This window comes from Astatotilapia calliptera, chromosome 4 (assembly GCF_964374335.1).
Source record: "Astatotilapia calliptera chromosome 4, fAstCal68.1, whole genome shotgun sequence".
Classification (NCBI taxonomy): Eukaryota; Metazoa; Chordata; class Actinopteri; order Cichliformes; family Cichlidae; genus Astatotilapia; species Astatotilapia calliptera.
Genome location: NC_137425.1, coordinates 25,718,927 through 25,735,701, shown reverse-complemented (window position 1 = coordinate 25,735,701; position 16,775 = coordinate 25,718,927). Strand labels below are relative to the sequence as shown.

At 39.8% G+C, this 16,775-nt stretch overlaps 1 protein-coding gene and 2 long non-coding RNA genes across 4 annotated transcripts in view; 1 reads left to right on the top strand and 2 right to left on the bottom strand.

The window, feature by feature from the left end:
- Positions 1-226: 226 nt before the first annotated feature.
- LOC145428337 (uncharacterized) lies at positions 227-5,246 on the bottom strand. Its single transcript, XR_013908626.1, has 2 exons — positions 4,112-5,246; positions 227-1,675 (listed from the first exon to the last, which is right to left on the bottom strand). It is a non-coding gene; the product is annotated as an uncharacterized LOC145428337 (long non-coding RNA).
- Positions 3,664-16,775, top strand: part of LOC113021170 (uncharacterized) — a 15,885-nt gene continuing 2,773 nt past the window's right edge. The window contains exons 1-2 of the long non-coding RNA XR_013908624.1: positions 3,664-3,997; positions 15,616-15,719. This is a non-coding gene — a long non-coding RNA (uncharacterized LOC113021170). The remainder of the gene's footprint in view (positions 3,998-15,615; positions 15,720-16,775) is intronic.
- Positions 14,212-16,775, bottom strand: part of LOC113017541 (uncharacterized) — a 16,961-nt gene continuing 14,397 nt past the window's right edge. For both annotated transcript variants that reach the window (XR_013908617.1, XM_080300442.1), the window contains exon 3: positions 14,212-15,680. Coding sequence is in view for 1 of the 2 variants with exons in the window: in XM_080300442.1 (XP_080156568.1) it covers positions 15,526-15,680 (155 nt within the window). In the remaining variant the exon portion in view is untranslated. The remainder of the gene's footprint in view (positions 15,681-16,775) is intronic.

Here is a 16,775-nt window from a genome sequence, read left to right as displayed (position 1 = left end):
ATTCAAGTTTTGTGGGACGACTTGATATCAAAAAGTGCTTGGTCGTCATATGCCACAAGAGCAGATACACATTGGCAACAAACACAGAATAAAACAATAGCAACTGCTAAGTAAGTTTCAGTAATTACAACAATGAGAAACTACTTCTTAAGTATGTATGGTGTGCCATACTTGAGGGTGCAAGAACACATAATGCTTACAGTAAGTAATCAGTATTGAGAGAGGGTTTACTTTTTTTTTTTTTTTTTTTGCCTGTCCCGTTTGGCTCTTTTGCCATCAGAATTATTGTCTAAAGGCGAAGAAAGATGCCCAACGGATTTACTTTACCAAATTGACCATCCCAGCCTTGCCGTAATGGTCCATTTGATTCACCTTTTATTGTTTATTTTATTTTCACTTACTGAATACGGGACAGACTTGACTGGGGGAAAGAACGGGAGAAAGAAAGAGAAAGAGCTGAGAAGAGGGACAGGGGAGAAGGGCAAAAAACAAAAACCAACAGAACGGGCAGAAAAAGAAAAAAAATGCATATATCGATCACCTGGATCACCTGTTGAGAAAGAAAAAAGAAAACAAGCAGAAGAAAACGAGAGTAATAGAATAAACAACATCACAATGATATATGGGAATATGACAGTAAATACTAAATATTAAACATTATTGTGCAGCACGTAAGATCAACAGAACACAGTGTGCTTTGAGGTAGGAGCCAAAAAGGGTGTAGTTTGTGGGTGTGATCACCCGTGTGTACCTGTGTGCATGGACGCGCTTGTTTTTTTTTAAAAGGTTCCTTCATGTAATGATCTGCTAGAGGGTGTGGGGGGGCCACAGCCCCATCCTCCAGGGCATGAAGCAGGTATGGAGGAGATCAAAACTCCAGACATCCAGAGGCCCCCAGAACACAAGAGACCAGGAAGACCAACAGAGGGGCAGCCGCGCCACTGTCCCGGAAAGAGCTGAGGAGAGTCCCAGAAGAGGGCTCATTCAGCAGCCGCGGAGCAGAAGCCAGGGGGGGTTGCAGTGACGCGCCCGTGAGCTCCGCCGGCAGCCAGCCGTGCCTGAGTGACCGAGCCCCAGGCCGAGAGGCCGGGGGCACCCCACCTCCGAAGTGGCCCGAGCGAGCCCCAGGATCCAGGCCCCGATAAGCGGCCGCCAAGGAGTGAGCCGGTGTGCTTAAGTAATCAGTATTGAGAGAGGGTTTACTCTTTTGTGCTAATATTTTGGGTTGAAAGAGGAGTGCTCATAGCTCACGCAATCACTTAATCCCAGTTTTAACCCATGCTAATATAACAAAGTTACTGTACATTGATTAATACATTGATTAAAAAGCAAAGTGACAGGATTTGCTCTAAAAGCTAGAGTGCATAGTTATTGTCTTCAAAACACTAAACTGTAGTGTTACAACCACTGCAGTTTAGTGTTTTGTCCAATTTGATGATGATGTTCTCATTTGCACCGGAAAAGTGAAACACATAGACATATTCGAACTGAGCTTTTTCAGCTTCCCATCGCAGTTTGGTGGTGACAGCCTGTGGTGATGTGGCAATCCACGTCACTGTTTGCAGGTCAAATGATAGAAGACTTTCTACATCATGCCCATACAGATTGAAGCCATTTATCTCTCCAGTCTGAACACCCCATTCACAGCTATTCATTCTTTGCAAAATATGAACACCTGAAAAAGAGAGACAGATGAGATCTCAGCACATCTTACAACTGATATCCACTCCAGGTGCCGAGGATCGTTCTTCATAAGGTTTTTAATCCACTCTGTTTTGAGTTCTGGTCCCCTTCCATTGCTGTCACAGTTACCTCCATTATTGTTTTTTATTAATGTTTTATAAAACGTTACTAATCTTTGTCACATTATTGAAATAAATGTGTGGCTTAATTTAGATTTTAAAAAAAGCGGAAAATATTACTTAGGCTAAACATTTGTAATTATGTTAAAGCTCTGAAAAAATCTACTTCTTGCAACTTACATATATGTTATCGTTAATTGATGCATTCATCACTCGGTAACTTACAGAATCTTCTTGATAGCCAAACTACTTTGAGCTAACAGGAAGGCAACAATAACTCAAACAATCACCCATTACAACCAAGCAGAAGAACATCTTTGAATGAACAACACACTGATCTGAGAAATACAGGGCCAGTCTCATCAAGTGCTGACACAGATACACAGATATATAAATTACATAGGCAAATCTATGTACTGAATGCATAATGTACTGAATATATGATATATATTGATAATAGCCACTGGGGGAGGGGAGCAGCTCTGCTTGCCTTTCTGTAAAGCCCCCACAGGTCACTGCAAAAACCCACAGTATGCTCCGCTTTCTCTCTCCCATTACATTCAGTGTTTTGAGCCTCCCCTGTGTTTGTGCAGCATGGCTGAGTCACGTGATGACACAACAACAAAACACAGCAAAGCAGTTATGGTTAAGCTGCTTTCACAGACATATCAGACACATCTTTGATGAAACTGAAACAGTCTTCTGAACGTAAAAGAGAAAATTGACTGAGAATTGATTTAACCACGCTATTACTGACCAATACCAATGTTGGTATTAATACTATTGATTTAATAATTGGAGGTTATCATTGTGCAGCCAGCACATATCAATACATACCTAAATTTATTTATTTATTAAGAAAAAAATATGTATATGTAAATGAGCTGCTTGCTAAATTATCTTTTGTTAAAAGGGTTGGCATAATAAGCACGTGCTTCACCCAATACCTTTTTGATTAGCCTTGTCTCTTGCTTTCTTGCTTCGTGGTCATTTTTTTCTTCTGTATTCACTGAGACATTTGAATGATAATAAAACCCTCCACTTCTACAGCTTCTCTCAGCAGAGGAATAGCAGAAAGAAAGAAAAAAATGGACTGAAAGATTCATAACCAAATTCAAGGCCTATACTCTCTGGCCAGTTTAATAGGTACACCTGTTCAACTGCTTATTAACACAAATATGTAATCAGCCAATCAGATGGCAGAAAATGTAATTTAGTGAATTTAGGGATCTAGACTTCTTGGAAATACAAACATAGCATATAACAAAAATAAAAACATAATAAAAAAAAAGAAATCAAACGTTGTGGCGTACACGTCACAATCGCGCCCTCTCTCTCTGACCCAAAAACAGTCATTGTGTATAACTTTAATTTAACCAGGAGAGGGCAGTGTTGCTTTCCTTTTGCGTGATTTACACGTGTTTTTGTTGTTGTACAATATCAACCACCTGGGATCCCAAATTCTTAAATCCACTGCAAATGTAATAACCTTCCAAATAAAGCTGAGCTCTGTGTATTGCTGAATTCTAAATTTCAGTGCTAGACTAAAAATAAATCAAATAAATGTATTGTTTTGCAGATACAAAATATCATTTTAACTCTTTTAAATTCCACTGACTGCAATCTGTCTGAGTGTATAACTGAAATCTAACAAAATTGTAAAAATCTATTTGAGTTAATCTGAAATCATACAGATTAACTGTATGATTTCAGATTAACTCAAAAAATGTAAAAATTAAACATAATTTATGGACACCGTTTGATTTCTTTGCATGTAGCTATATTAACATTTATACATTTAATAAATCATGAAATTAATACGCGCATGTTCTCGTAACAATGCAACTAACTGTTTGCTCTTCATTCAGTGAAGTGAGCATCACACGCTGCTCATATAAAACATATTCTGACAAACAGCCGCACAGCTGAGGAGCCTTTTTTTCAGAAACTTGAAGGATAACTTCCCAAAGTCTGACCTGCATCGGACCATCCGCTCAGTGTCCGTGGTTACCATGGTTACTGCAGAAGCTGCTATGAATTAAACAGTTGTCCCTGAGATAACTTACCGGAGACATGAATGTTTGTTTTTCCATTACAAAAGAATTGGATGACTTGGATAACTTATAGGAGTATCAGACTCCACGTGCCATGTCCTCGGAAATCTGGACTCGTGTGGATTTTTCAAGGACAAACTGGTAAGAGTCGCACACCACTATACTGAAATAAAGAAGCTATTACTGAAATACACGTGCTATATTATAAACTATGATATAAAACTTAAGGTTTAGTTATAAAGGACACCTTCCTACCTTTAGTCTTATTCATGAGCAGCATCAGTTGTCTTCTAACATCCAAGAGTCTGCACGATGTGTTTCATAGGTCCTAACTAGAGATGGACGGTCCGATACTGACCTAAATTACTGGATCGAATATCGGAGAGAAATAAAAAATGTAATCCGATCCATTAAATATCAAAAAAGCACCTCACAAAACTTGCGACCTGGCGTAACTCGGCTCATAACCGTAGCACGTCGGAGCATTATGCATCAAGTGATAGAGCGGCTGTGGCGTGCGGGACCTGTCACGGTCTGGTTGAGCATTTGGAGCCTCGCCACCAAACCGGCATTTCATCTCCAAGAAAGTGATCCCAGAGAGAAGTAAAGCAAGTGTGTAAGTTCATCTCTGAATGTTTGTAAAGCATTCCAGCGTTAAGCTTATCAACCGATATATGGAGCGACTGCCTCTTCTCTCCCCCTCCCTCTCCTGCTGCTACTTAAATCATGAAACTGATTAATGATCAGCTGATCGGCTTTTCTGTAGCGAGTCCGTCTCTCTTGTTTGTTCGTGCCAGAAAGAGGAAACAAGCGGCTGAACAACAGCAGCATGTTTAAGCTTGATAATCTGTTGTTAGAATTTATTTAACATTACTTTCTAAACCAGGATCTTTTTCTATGTAGCTGACGGCTGGTAACTGTGCAGGGGCGGATCTAGCAAAGTTTAGCCAGGGGGGCCGATAGGGCATGAACAGGGAAAAGGGGGGCACAAATATATACTTTTCTTTCTTATTCTCTTTTAAAATGTCTGGCTTTTAATAAATAATTATCTGAATCTTACACCCAAAATTTTAATTTGATGTAAAAAGTATAGAAGACCATTACTGTATATAGTAACTATTAAGTCTAATATACCCTTGTAAGCTATAGTACTTTTTCCTTTGGGAAGGTACCACCTGTGCATTCTGCAATTCTGTTGAAGAAAGATGTTGAATCTATTTAAATATTGTAGAAAAATAATTGATTTCTGTGCATTTTTTTCACACTGCATCAAATTAAAGTTGATTACGTCGATTAAGCATCATGAGGTGGGGGGTGGTTCCCTTTTTTTATTTATTTTTTGCTGGGAGTTTGCAACCCTATTAGTTAGGTTGCTTACTCTTTTAAATACCAGAATAGGGAGGATGGAGTAGGTTTAAGTTTATTAGATTCATCAGTTTTGCTGAACTATGAAATATTTTCGGTGCAGTGTATTTTTTGCATACAGGTATAACAAAATAGCATTAGTGTTTTTTTTAAACTTGAGTTTGGACCCATACAAAATGCAGCAAGATATTAAAAAAACAGTTTTATTGATTATAAAACACACTATATTGGATTCATATCGGTATCTGCCGATATCCAAATTTATAATATCAGTATCGGACATAAAAAAGTGGTATTGTGCCATCTCTAGTCCTAACATGAGGATCCCAGAACCAAAAAATAACCCAAAGGGTTAAAAAGATTTCCACATTGATGCAGATGATGTATATGATTGTGGGACTTGTATAAAAAAAATGTATATGCCATATTTGTCTGTGAAGGTTCTCAGTCATCCAGGTCATCGTAGTCAAAGGAGCTTGCAAAGAAAAGCGTCTGGACTTCTTTAAGCTGCTTGAAGACATTTCACCTCTCATCCTAGAAGCTTCTTCAGTTCTAAGGTCAAATGGCGGAAAGTCCCAGATTTAAACCCAGTGGGAGTATCCCCCCAAAGAGGGACAAAAGGACCCCCCGATGATCCTCTAATCATGGTGTGAAAATGGGTGTGGGTCCCAATCAGCCAGGGTTTCAGGTGAGCTCATTGTGAAACCTGGCACCACCTTATCATGCAATTTCCTGAGGTCAGATGGCCCAGGAAGTGAGTGGGCGTTAAGGCGTCTGGGGGAGGGAACTCAAAACTGGATTATAGATGGCAGACAGTTGGTGTCGTAAACCACCCTCTGTTCAAAGACGTTCGCTCACAGTGAACGTAAATGGCTTCTTTCACTCCTCTTTCAAACCATCTGTCCTCTCTGTCCAAAATGTGAACATTGGCATCCCATTTCACCGAAACAATAACATAGCGCACAGTGTGACGTCAAAAAAGGCACACACATTTGACGCTGCGCTTGTCTGGAGGAACGGAGTTTTCGAAAATCTCCACCCTGGCAGGTGGTTTCAAAAATCTCAGTTTTCAGTGACCAAAAACGCCATTTACGTGTGGACTAAAGGTGCAAAAATATGGGTTTTCAAAAATACCTGGGTACATGTGGATGTGTGGACAAAGCCTAAGGCTTTTCGTTTGAAAACGCATCCTTTTCTCTCCGTTTTGGCCTCCCATCCACACTGAGATGGCGTTTTCACAGATGGAAAACGCAGCGTTTTGAAAACACATACATTTCAAAAGGGTGCTTTCCGTGGCAGTGTGGACAGCGAAAATGGAGACTTTCTAAAACGATGACGCATGATGCAGTCATGTGATCAATTAAACTAAGGCTACGTTCACACTGCAGGCAAAGCGCATCAAATCCGATTTTTTTTGACCCTATGCCACCCATATCCGATCATGGTATGACAGTGTGAACGGCACAAATCCGATATTTTCAAATCCGATTTGGGTCACTTTCGTATGTGGTACTGAATCCGATACATATCCGATGTTTTAGAAAGCGACTGCTGTTTGAACGGTCATGTCGCATTAAATCCGTCTTTTACGTCACTGACACAAGACAGACGCCAATTATCAGCGCCGGGGAAGCGCCCGAGAAGACATCGCGAACGCTTCCTGGCCATCCCGTGTAGATGTTAGTGAAACTGTTGGAAAGACAACGTGAACATTTTATTTGTACTGCATAATCTGCAGATTCTGACAGAAATCTGCAACTATCCTTTGAAGCACCGCTCCTCTCTAAAACAGCAATAAGGATCATTATTAGGTTATCTACATTATTATGTAAATAACAAAATAACTTAAAGCAAAATTTGGGAAACGTAAAGTCTGAAGTCTTTCTATTAAGGGCCATCAGTCAAACAATATTGTTTGCTTTGGGTCTAAACAGAGCGCGTTGTGTATGACATCTTCTTTTGCGCATGCGGGCCGCATCGAGCGTTCACACTAGAGCACGTTTGCTGTCGCATTTTATTTGTAGTGTGAACAAGCAGACAAAAAAAATTGGATTTGATCAAAAAATCGGAATTGAGCATTAAGACCTGCGGTGTGAACGTAGCCTAAGATAGCGGAGGGCATTATACAGCAGTGGTTTTGTTTGCTCTCAATTTTGACAGCCTATTAAAGATTAATATCAGTCTGTACATGCTCCAAATAGCTTTTCTTCAAATTCTTTAACTTTCACTCGCTTTTGCAACTTTGTACTTTTGTGTTACTTGCAGCAACAACTGTACCTCATTGTTATTCCATTTAAAAAACTTGGTGCTTTTCCTCAACATTTTGCTGCGACGTTTCAAAAAGCCGGAAAGTAAATAAGCGGCAGACAGAAATGAGGCAGGTCAAATCATCTTGGGTTTCACATATGAGCAGTATTGGAACGTCAGCGTTTTCGGCTGTTTCAATGTGGACGCACAACTCTGTGAAAATGACTGAAAACGCTACTGTGGACGCGGAGCGTTTTCACACACGAAAACGCCTTTCAAATCTATCCGGGCTACTATTAAAAACCAAAACAAACAAACAAACAAATAAAAAAAAACATTAAAAGTCACAAAAACCTACAAGGGCACTTAACACCACACACAGTCAAACAAAATACACAAAAAAGTATTAAACAGAAAAAAGTATACAATCCTAGTAATTTGCACCCCCACAGGTGAACTGCTGCCTGAGCCAAATGTAGTTGTTGTGATATTTGATCCCAGCGCACTCCAAAAAGGAATGTAGAATAGTTCTGTGGCGACTGAAACAAGTCAAACATCGCTGTAAACAACCATCAAAACGCACGGGCAGGGGATCACGAAAGCCCGACTACTTGGGCACAACAATTATAAACCGTCTCACAAAATAAAACTGTAGACAGGAAAAGATAGCAGTTCCTTAAAGGATGGGCCCAAAACAGCGGCTGCTGCAGGCGTTTCCCTCATCCTGACACATATCTTTATATTTTGCTGGGCAAATTTGGTTACCGGGAACAGTAATTTCTTGACAAATGTGCAATCATACAGGTGTGGTGAAAAGTTTAGATTCACTCCTTATGGGTATGAGTGTTATGGGAATTTGGGTTTTTAATGATTTAGCTGAACTGTTTTTTTTTTTTTTTACCTGAATGGTATGATTGTACAGTATTGTATCTTTAATGACTTTAAAAAGCAAGAATTGGGTGCACACGTTTTTAATTTACTGAGGAGAACAAACAGCTATATGGCAGCTGTGTCACTGACAACTGACAATCTAAATGTTCTTGCTTAACAATGACTGTAAAAAAATCAACATTGATCAGAAACTTTTATTCCTCATTTATGCAAACAGATTGAAAATTGGAATTATTTCAAATATACAGTTATGTTGTTTAAAACTGTTCACTATAAATGAGTTTTTAGCTTCAGCCTAAACTGAAAATGTATACACAATCTGAAGACAAATAAAACAAAGCTCAAAATCAAGATCTTTTTTTTAATTTTTTGTTTTTTATTATTTGTTGGTAATAATTTCATGTGGTCTTTAGTGAACAGTTCCACAAGTTCTTGTTACTCTTCTGGGCTTTTAAATAAAGCGAGTAATCTTCTTTGTAACGCCACCATGTGTCAGGTAAACTTTAGCATACACATGAAAACATCCTAGAGAAGATATTTGGTCTCTTAAATGGTGCATTTCTTATGAAACTTTTGACAATCTCTTTGTCAACATTTCGGTGGCCAATTTTCATTAACTGCATGACAGTGTTTGGATATTTCCACTTATCCTGGAGTTCATTGTATACTGCCACGCTGACCTCTTCAATGTCCTCCAAGGAGATTTTGAGCTTTTTGGACACAATTTTAGCCCAGACTTTTTGGGCAAGCCTCTGTTTAATGGCTTCATCAGCCCCTAGAGGCAATTTCCCTGCTTCATTTGTATTGCTCATTGCGTGCATAACCAGATCTCTGGCAAGGCGTTCCACAAGTTCTCTGTACTCGTCTCGGTTTTTAGATAAAGTGAGTATTCTTTTGGGTAATGCCAGCAGATGTCTGGTGAATGTTGGGACAGTAATATCATCCTCAAGCTCTTCCTTCAGACTTGAAATCAAATCTTTTTCCTTGCACTTATGCACTTTACAAAGATTGGTGAAAATGGCTTTCGCCATACTGGGCAGCCTCTTTGGACATAGATCCAAATGTTTTCCCTCAATTTCAGGCCAGATTTTCTCAAGCAGACGATAACAGTTGGGAATCCTTGTGGAGTCTTTGTGTTTAGAGGAGACTTTCTCTAAGGCCCGTGAAACTACCAACTGAGTAAGTGCATAAACAAACATTTTTTCTGCAGACACATCATCAGATGCCAGACTGATGACAGAAGAAGAATCAACTTCTGACTCATGTACAGCTGGAATCACAGGCTTTTCCACGGGACAAGCTTCTATTTTGTCCCAGTGTTTTGTATCAGCTGTGGGCTTTTTCTCCATACAGCTTTTCTTTGGTTCTGCTGTGGCTTGGGATTGTGTGTCCACATGCTGAAGACTTGCACTGGCCTCTGTCTCCAGTTCCGGAGTTTCGGTTTTCTTATCATCACCACAGTTGTCTACAGATATTTCTGTAACCATGTCTTCCTTTGCTGGTGTTACCCCTGTTTTCTCATGGGAATCAGCGTCCACTGACTCAAGACACTCCTCTGTCAGTGTGGACACCGGAGCTCCCTTCTCCATGGTTGTCTCTGTTGCATCCACTAACATGGAGCAAAGTGATGTTGTGGCAGGTATGTCTGCTCTTTGTGAACTAAATGTGTTTAAATGTTGCTCGCTGTTCTGATGCATGAATGCGCTCTGAACTAAATCGCAGGTGTTTATGGAGTTCTGGAGTTCTATTTATTGGGTCGTGTCCTGTAGGCCCCGCCCACTGCCCTTTGATAATTGCCAAGCCCCACCCACATCGAATGACTGTTGCCTAGCAATCGCTAGATGATAGTAGCACGGATGGGCACAGCCACTGTGACGTCATCCAGTGTTCTTGATCAAAGAGAAGTAAGTGTTGGCTTTCTTGCTGCTCAGCAATTGATAACAAAGAACCTTGAAATGTGTTTTTAGCTAAACTTTGACACAGCTGCAGGACATTAATAATAATGAGAAGCTACTTATATATATATATATATATATATATATATATATATATATATATATATATATATATATATATATATATATATATATATATATATATATACACACATATATATATAAGGTGTGTTGATTTCTCCCTAAGATGGCAAACTGAAACACTCAGTTGGTGACTTTTGGAGATTTATTTCCCTGGATGATTGAGAATGCATCAAGATGAAACACAAAAGGAAGTTCACAGCTTTTTGCAGCTCCCCCACCCCCTCAATCACACACCCCCACTCCCCTCCCTCCAGAATTCCCAGGTAACAACCTAATTTACATATGAATGACTAGCCAATTTAGCTTCCACTTGGCTGAAGCTAAAGCTTAGCTAAAAGCCTACCAGCCATTTGGCTGCTCTCCGGGTTTTAAAGGTAGAAAGGTAGAAGCCTGGGACTCCTAGTGTTAAAATATGCAATTTTCACGTGCGTGAACCAGAAATGTGGGAGGAAGTAGTGCCAGACGGTATGTTTGCAAGATGGCAGCTGTCGATCTAGCGTTTGAAGAGAGAGTCTCCCTTCTCTATTTACTGTGGAGAGCAGAGCAGCGGCGTAAAGGACATCCTGACCGTACCTGGGTCCATCAGGTCCTCCACGAGTGTGAGCAGTTTGGTGAGTTTCACCACTTGCTCCAGGAGATGCGTCTGGCTGACGGCCACTTTCAGCGGTACCACCGTCTGTCCCTCGCCCAGTTTGAGGAGCTGCTGTCCCGCGTCGGTCCAAGCATCGCCCGCTCAGACATCACAGACGCATGGACGCCGACCTGCAATTAAATTTAAATCTTGAAAATATCTTAACCCATTGTTGCGACTTCTATCCACAAATAAAGCCGCTGCCGGCTGAGTTTGTTTCTGTACTGTGACGCGTCTCCAATAAGCCATACTAAGTCCCACTTGTGTTTCACGTATTTATTTAAAACTTAAACAATAAACGTTTGCTTTCAATCAAAACAAATAGCGCATGTATTAACTTACATCATTTGTGAGCATTTGTATTTGTATTGAATCTTTATTTTAAACATGTTTAAATAAAAACAACAGGGGAAAAAAGAGACAAACAAACAAAAGGAAAACAAAGCAACAATATTTATAAGTAACTTACATGTTCAAAAGGACGAGGAAGAAGCATAAGCTTATTTAATCCCACCCCCTTTCCACTATTTAGTAATTAATAGTCAACACTTTTTCTTCACTCAGAAATTCATTACAATTACATTACATAATGCATGTAATTTTTATTTATTTAACCCCAGTAATACGTCAAAAGATATACAATTTACAGACATATATGCATACTTGTGCACCCACAACACACATATATACACATCACTGTTGTGAAAATAGTGGGTGAACACCCGAGCCACCTCCTCCCTGATGAGAACGCCTGTGTCACGTAAATAACACACGATCACCTGAGGTGCAGGAAAATCTAAACACCTGTGCCACCACAATAAATAAACAAAACAGAAACATTCACTTTGGCTCTTACACACTTTTTAAAACCCTTTTTGTATTTATCTATTTATTGCAGGACATTAATAACAATGAGAAGCTACTTAATATTAATGAGAAGCTACTATATGTATATGTAAATGGTAAATGGCCTGTATTTATATAGCGCTTTACTAGTCCCTAAGGACCCCAAAGCGCTTTACATATCCAGTCATCCACCCATTCACACACTGGTGATGGCAAGCTACATTGTAGCCACAGCCACCCTGGGGCGCACTGACAGAGGCGAGGCTGCCGGACACTGGCGCCACCAGGCCCTCTGACCACCACCAGTAGGCAACGGGTGAAGTATCTTGCCCAAGGACACAACGACCGAGACTGTCCAAGCCGGGGCTCGAACTGGCAACCTTCCGATTACAAGGCGAACTCCCAACTCTTGAGCCACGATCACCCGCTTTGTATATATATATGTCCTGCAGCTGTGTCAAAGTTTAGCTAAAAACACATTTCAAGGTTCTTTGTTATCAATTGCTGAGCAGCAAGAAAGCCAACACTTACTTCTCTTTGATCAAAGAACACTGGATGACGTCACAGTGGCTGTGCCCATCCGTGCTACTATCATCTAGCGATTGCTAGGCAACAGTCATTCGATGTGGGCGGGGCTTGGCAATTATCAAAGGGCAGTGGGCGGGGCCTACAGGACACGACCCTATAAATAGAACTCCAGAACTCCATAAACACCTGCGATTTAGTTCAGAGCGCATTCATGCATCAGAACAGCGAGCAACATTTAAACACATTTAGTTCACAAAGAGCAGACATACCTGCCACAACATCACTTTGCTCCATGTTAGTGGATGCAACAGAGACAACCATGGAGAAGGGAGCTCCGGTGTCCACACAGACAGAGGAGTGTCTTGAGTCAGTGGACGCTGATTCCCATGAGAAAACAGGGGTAACACCAGCAAAGGAAGACATGGTTACAGAAATATCTGTAGACAACTGTGGTGATGATAAGAAAACCGAAACTCCGGAACTGGAGACAGGGGCCAGTGCAAGTCTTCAGCATGTGGACACCGGAGCAGACATACCTGCCACAACATCACTTTGCTCCATGTTAGTGGATGCAACAGAGACAACCATGGAGAAGGGAGCTCCGGTGTCCACACTGACAGAGGAGTGTCTTGAGTCAGTGGACGCTGATTCCCATGAGAAAACAGGGGTAACACCAGCAAAGGAAGACATGGTTACAGAAATATCTGTAGACAACTGTGGTGATGATAAGAAAACCGAAACTCCGGAACTGGAGACAGGGGCCAGTGCAAGTCTTCAGCATGTGGACACACAATCCCAAGCCACAGCAGAACCAAAGAAAAGCTGTATGGAGAAAAAGCCCACAGCTGATACAAAACACTGGGACAAAATAGAAGCTTGTCCCGTGGAAAAGCCTGTGATTCCAGCTGTACATGAGTCAGAAGTTGATTCTTCTTCTGTCATCAGTCTGGCATCTGATGATGTGTCTGCAGAAAAAATGTTTGTTTATGCACTTATTCAGTTGGTAGTTTCACGGGCCTTAAACAAAGTCTCCCCTAAACACAAAGACTCCACAAGGATTCCCAACTGTTATCGTCTGCTTGAGAAAATCTGGCCTGAAATTGAGGGAAAACATTTGGATCTATGTCCAAAGAGGCTGCCCAGTATGGCGAAAGCCATTTTCACCAATCTTTGTAGAGCGCATAAGTGCAAGGAAAAAGATTTGATTTCAAGTCTGAAGGAAGAGCTTGAGGATGATATTACTGTCCCAACATTCACCAGACATCTGCTGGCATTACCCAAAAGAATACTCACTTTATCTAAAAACCGAGACGAGTACAGAGAACTTGTGGAACGCCTTGCCAGAGATCTGGTTATGCACGCAATGAGCAACATAAAGGGGTTGAAGAAATGGCGTCCAGCTGAAGAAGTTATACAGAGGCTTACCGAAAAGATCTGGGCTAAAATTGTGTCCCAAAATCTTGAAATCTCCTTGGAGAACATGGAAGATCTCACTGTGACAGTATACAATGAACTCCGGGAAAAGTGGAGAGGTGCTGACAATGTCCTGGGGTTTATGAATAATGGAAATCCAAGACTTGACAAAATGATTGTCAGAATTTTCAAAAGTAAGGCCCCATTGAGAAGACCAAATATCTTCTCTAGGATGTTTTCATGTGTACGCTAAAGTTTACTTGGCGTTACAAAGAAGATTACTCGCTTTATTTAAAAGCCCAGAAGAGTAACAAGAACTTGTGGAACTGTTCACTAAAGACCACATGAAATTATTACCAACAAATAATAAAAAACAAAAAATTTAAAAAAAGATCTTGATTTTGAGCTTTGTTTTATTTGTCTTCAGATTGTGTATACATTTTCAGTTTAGGCTGAAGCTAAAAACTCATTTATACTGAACATTTTTAAACAACATAACTGTATATTTGAAATAATTCCAATTTTCAATCTGTTTGCATAAATGAGGAATAAAAGTTTCTGATCAGTGTTGATTTTTTTACAGTCATTGTTAAGCAAGAACATTTAGATTGTCAGTTGTCAGTGACACAGCTGCCATATAGCTGTTTGTTCTCCTCAATAAATTAAAAACGTGTGCACCCAATTCTTGCTTTTTAAAGTCATTAAAGATACAATACTGTACAATCATACCATTCAGGTAAAAAAAAACAAAACAAAAAACAGTTCAGCTAAATCATTAAAAACCCAAATTCCCATAACACTCATACCCATAAGGAGTGAATCTAAACTTTTCACCACACCTGTATGATTGCACATTTGTCAAGAAATTACTGTTCCTGGTAACCAAATTATCCCAGCAAAATATAAAGATATGTGGAGGGGCCAAAGACTTTGAACATTACCATACATAAAACAAAACTATGATCTCTTTAAGGTCTGCCAATATCAAACATTAAAATAGTTGACAGCAAAGGGTCCACAATTAAAAAGTTTTTCTAGCAATACAAAGTGCTGTGTCACCCCTAAGGTTCAAACATGTAAAGTGAAACACACACTTGTTTCATAGCACATGAAAATAAAAACTAACGAACTATTAAATCATGATACATCCTAAGTGCAGAGCCAGCACTGGATAGTTCAGGTGTACTATAATCAAGCGGTAATGACAAGAACTGCTAACCAAGAACATACCCACAGAAACAAACAATGCTGTTACCAATATTTTTATCTGTACGATATCAATGGAACAGATAATATGAAATATTAGTCAGATATTGCTTTTTTTCTAGTATGAATATAAAAAGAAATAAATTAAATAATTACTGAAGTGCATGCAGTTAGTTACAGACAATTGCAGCAGTGAAATTCTGGTTTGCATTTCTACTCTTTACATTCACTGGAAACCTCATCTATAACATCTGATTAGAAAATTACCTCATGTTTAACATTTGGCTGGAAAAAATAATGAAATAATGAAAAATGTGAGGGCTGATTTAAGTATTCTGGTCTCTTCCAGTGCGTATTTCCATATCAAATCTAACTGAGGCACCAGCTATACCACATTTCTCTCTTACTCAATGATGACCTGTTTATTAATGTGATCTGGCTTATGTGAACTCGCACTACGCCTTAAAATCTTGGAGTCTCTCTAACATGTAAGAATTGTTCTCCTACATATTCATGCCCCATCTTAGCTTAAAGATCTCACAGTACTGTATAACCCCAGCAGAGCACTGAAGCTCCTTCCATTCTTTCTCCAGAATATCACGGCTCTTTGAGGATAGCAACCTGTTGCGTGGCAGCTGACTGGAGAGGAGGGAGTCTCCTGGAGGACAGAAAATGAGGGAAGAATTGCAAAGAGAAAGTAAAAACAGACACATGTTAGATTCTGAGTTGTAACCTTGGAAAAAGAAAGCCATGTTACTTTTTCTCTTACTACACTCAGAAAAATAAAGGTTCCAACTGGAACCAAAAGTGGTTCTTTAGACTGATGCCATAGAAGAACCTTTTTTGGTGCCACAAAGAACCTTTCAAACAATGGTTCTTTGAAGAACCATTTCTTTCAGTGGTTCATTGAAGAACCTTTAAAGGTGCCCCAAAGAACCATCAAGAAATGGTTCTTTGGGGCACCTTTAATGGTTTTTCAAAGAACCTTTTTAAAAATGGTTCTTTAAGAACCATTTTTATACAGTAGCCCCTTTCTGTTTTCACACGGAGCATGGGGTACTGTAATCTGTCTGGAAGGTCACATTATGGTTATAGAAAATCTCTCCTTTAAACACATTCATGGATGTCCTTCCATCTTTCCTCCTGAAGATCGTGGCTCTCTCAGGGTAGAAACTTGTAGCTGGCAGCTGACTGGAGAGGAGGGAGACTTTAGGAGAAGAGACACTGAAAGAACAACTGCTGAGAAAGAGCTGTTTAAAACAAATGAATGATACATCTTTTTAAACTGTGTAAATAAATCATGCTCCATCATCTGATGCTATTTTTTCCTTGTAATAACACAGAATTAACAAGATTCTGTACTACACTGATGAAAGCAGAAAAAGCCTTCCCAAGTTGTTTACATATAATGACTCTCTACTGAAGATGCTTTGCTGAACTCATAGACTTGTGGAAAGTGGTACAAACTGTTTTCTGTAAAGTGTCAAAAAGTAACCAAGTAAAAGTAAATTTAAAGCATTATTATGTTTTTTTTATTTGTTTCTCATTTGTTTCTGAGTTTCCTTTAATCACGGCATCACGTCTGGCTTTTGAGGATTGGTATTGCACTTTGACAAGCAGGTCCTGTTTGAGTGATTTCTTGAGAACAGTTGTGACAGTAATGAAGAAAGAGAACTCAGCTTCACAAAGAAACACCACAGTTAATTGTTGGGGGAGCAATCCCTTTTTCGCACAGGAATATGTAGGCTTCCTT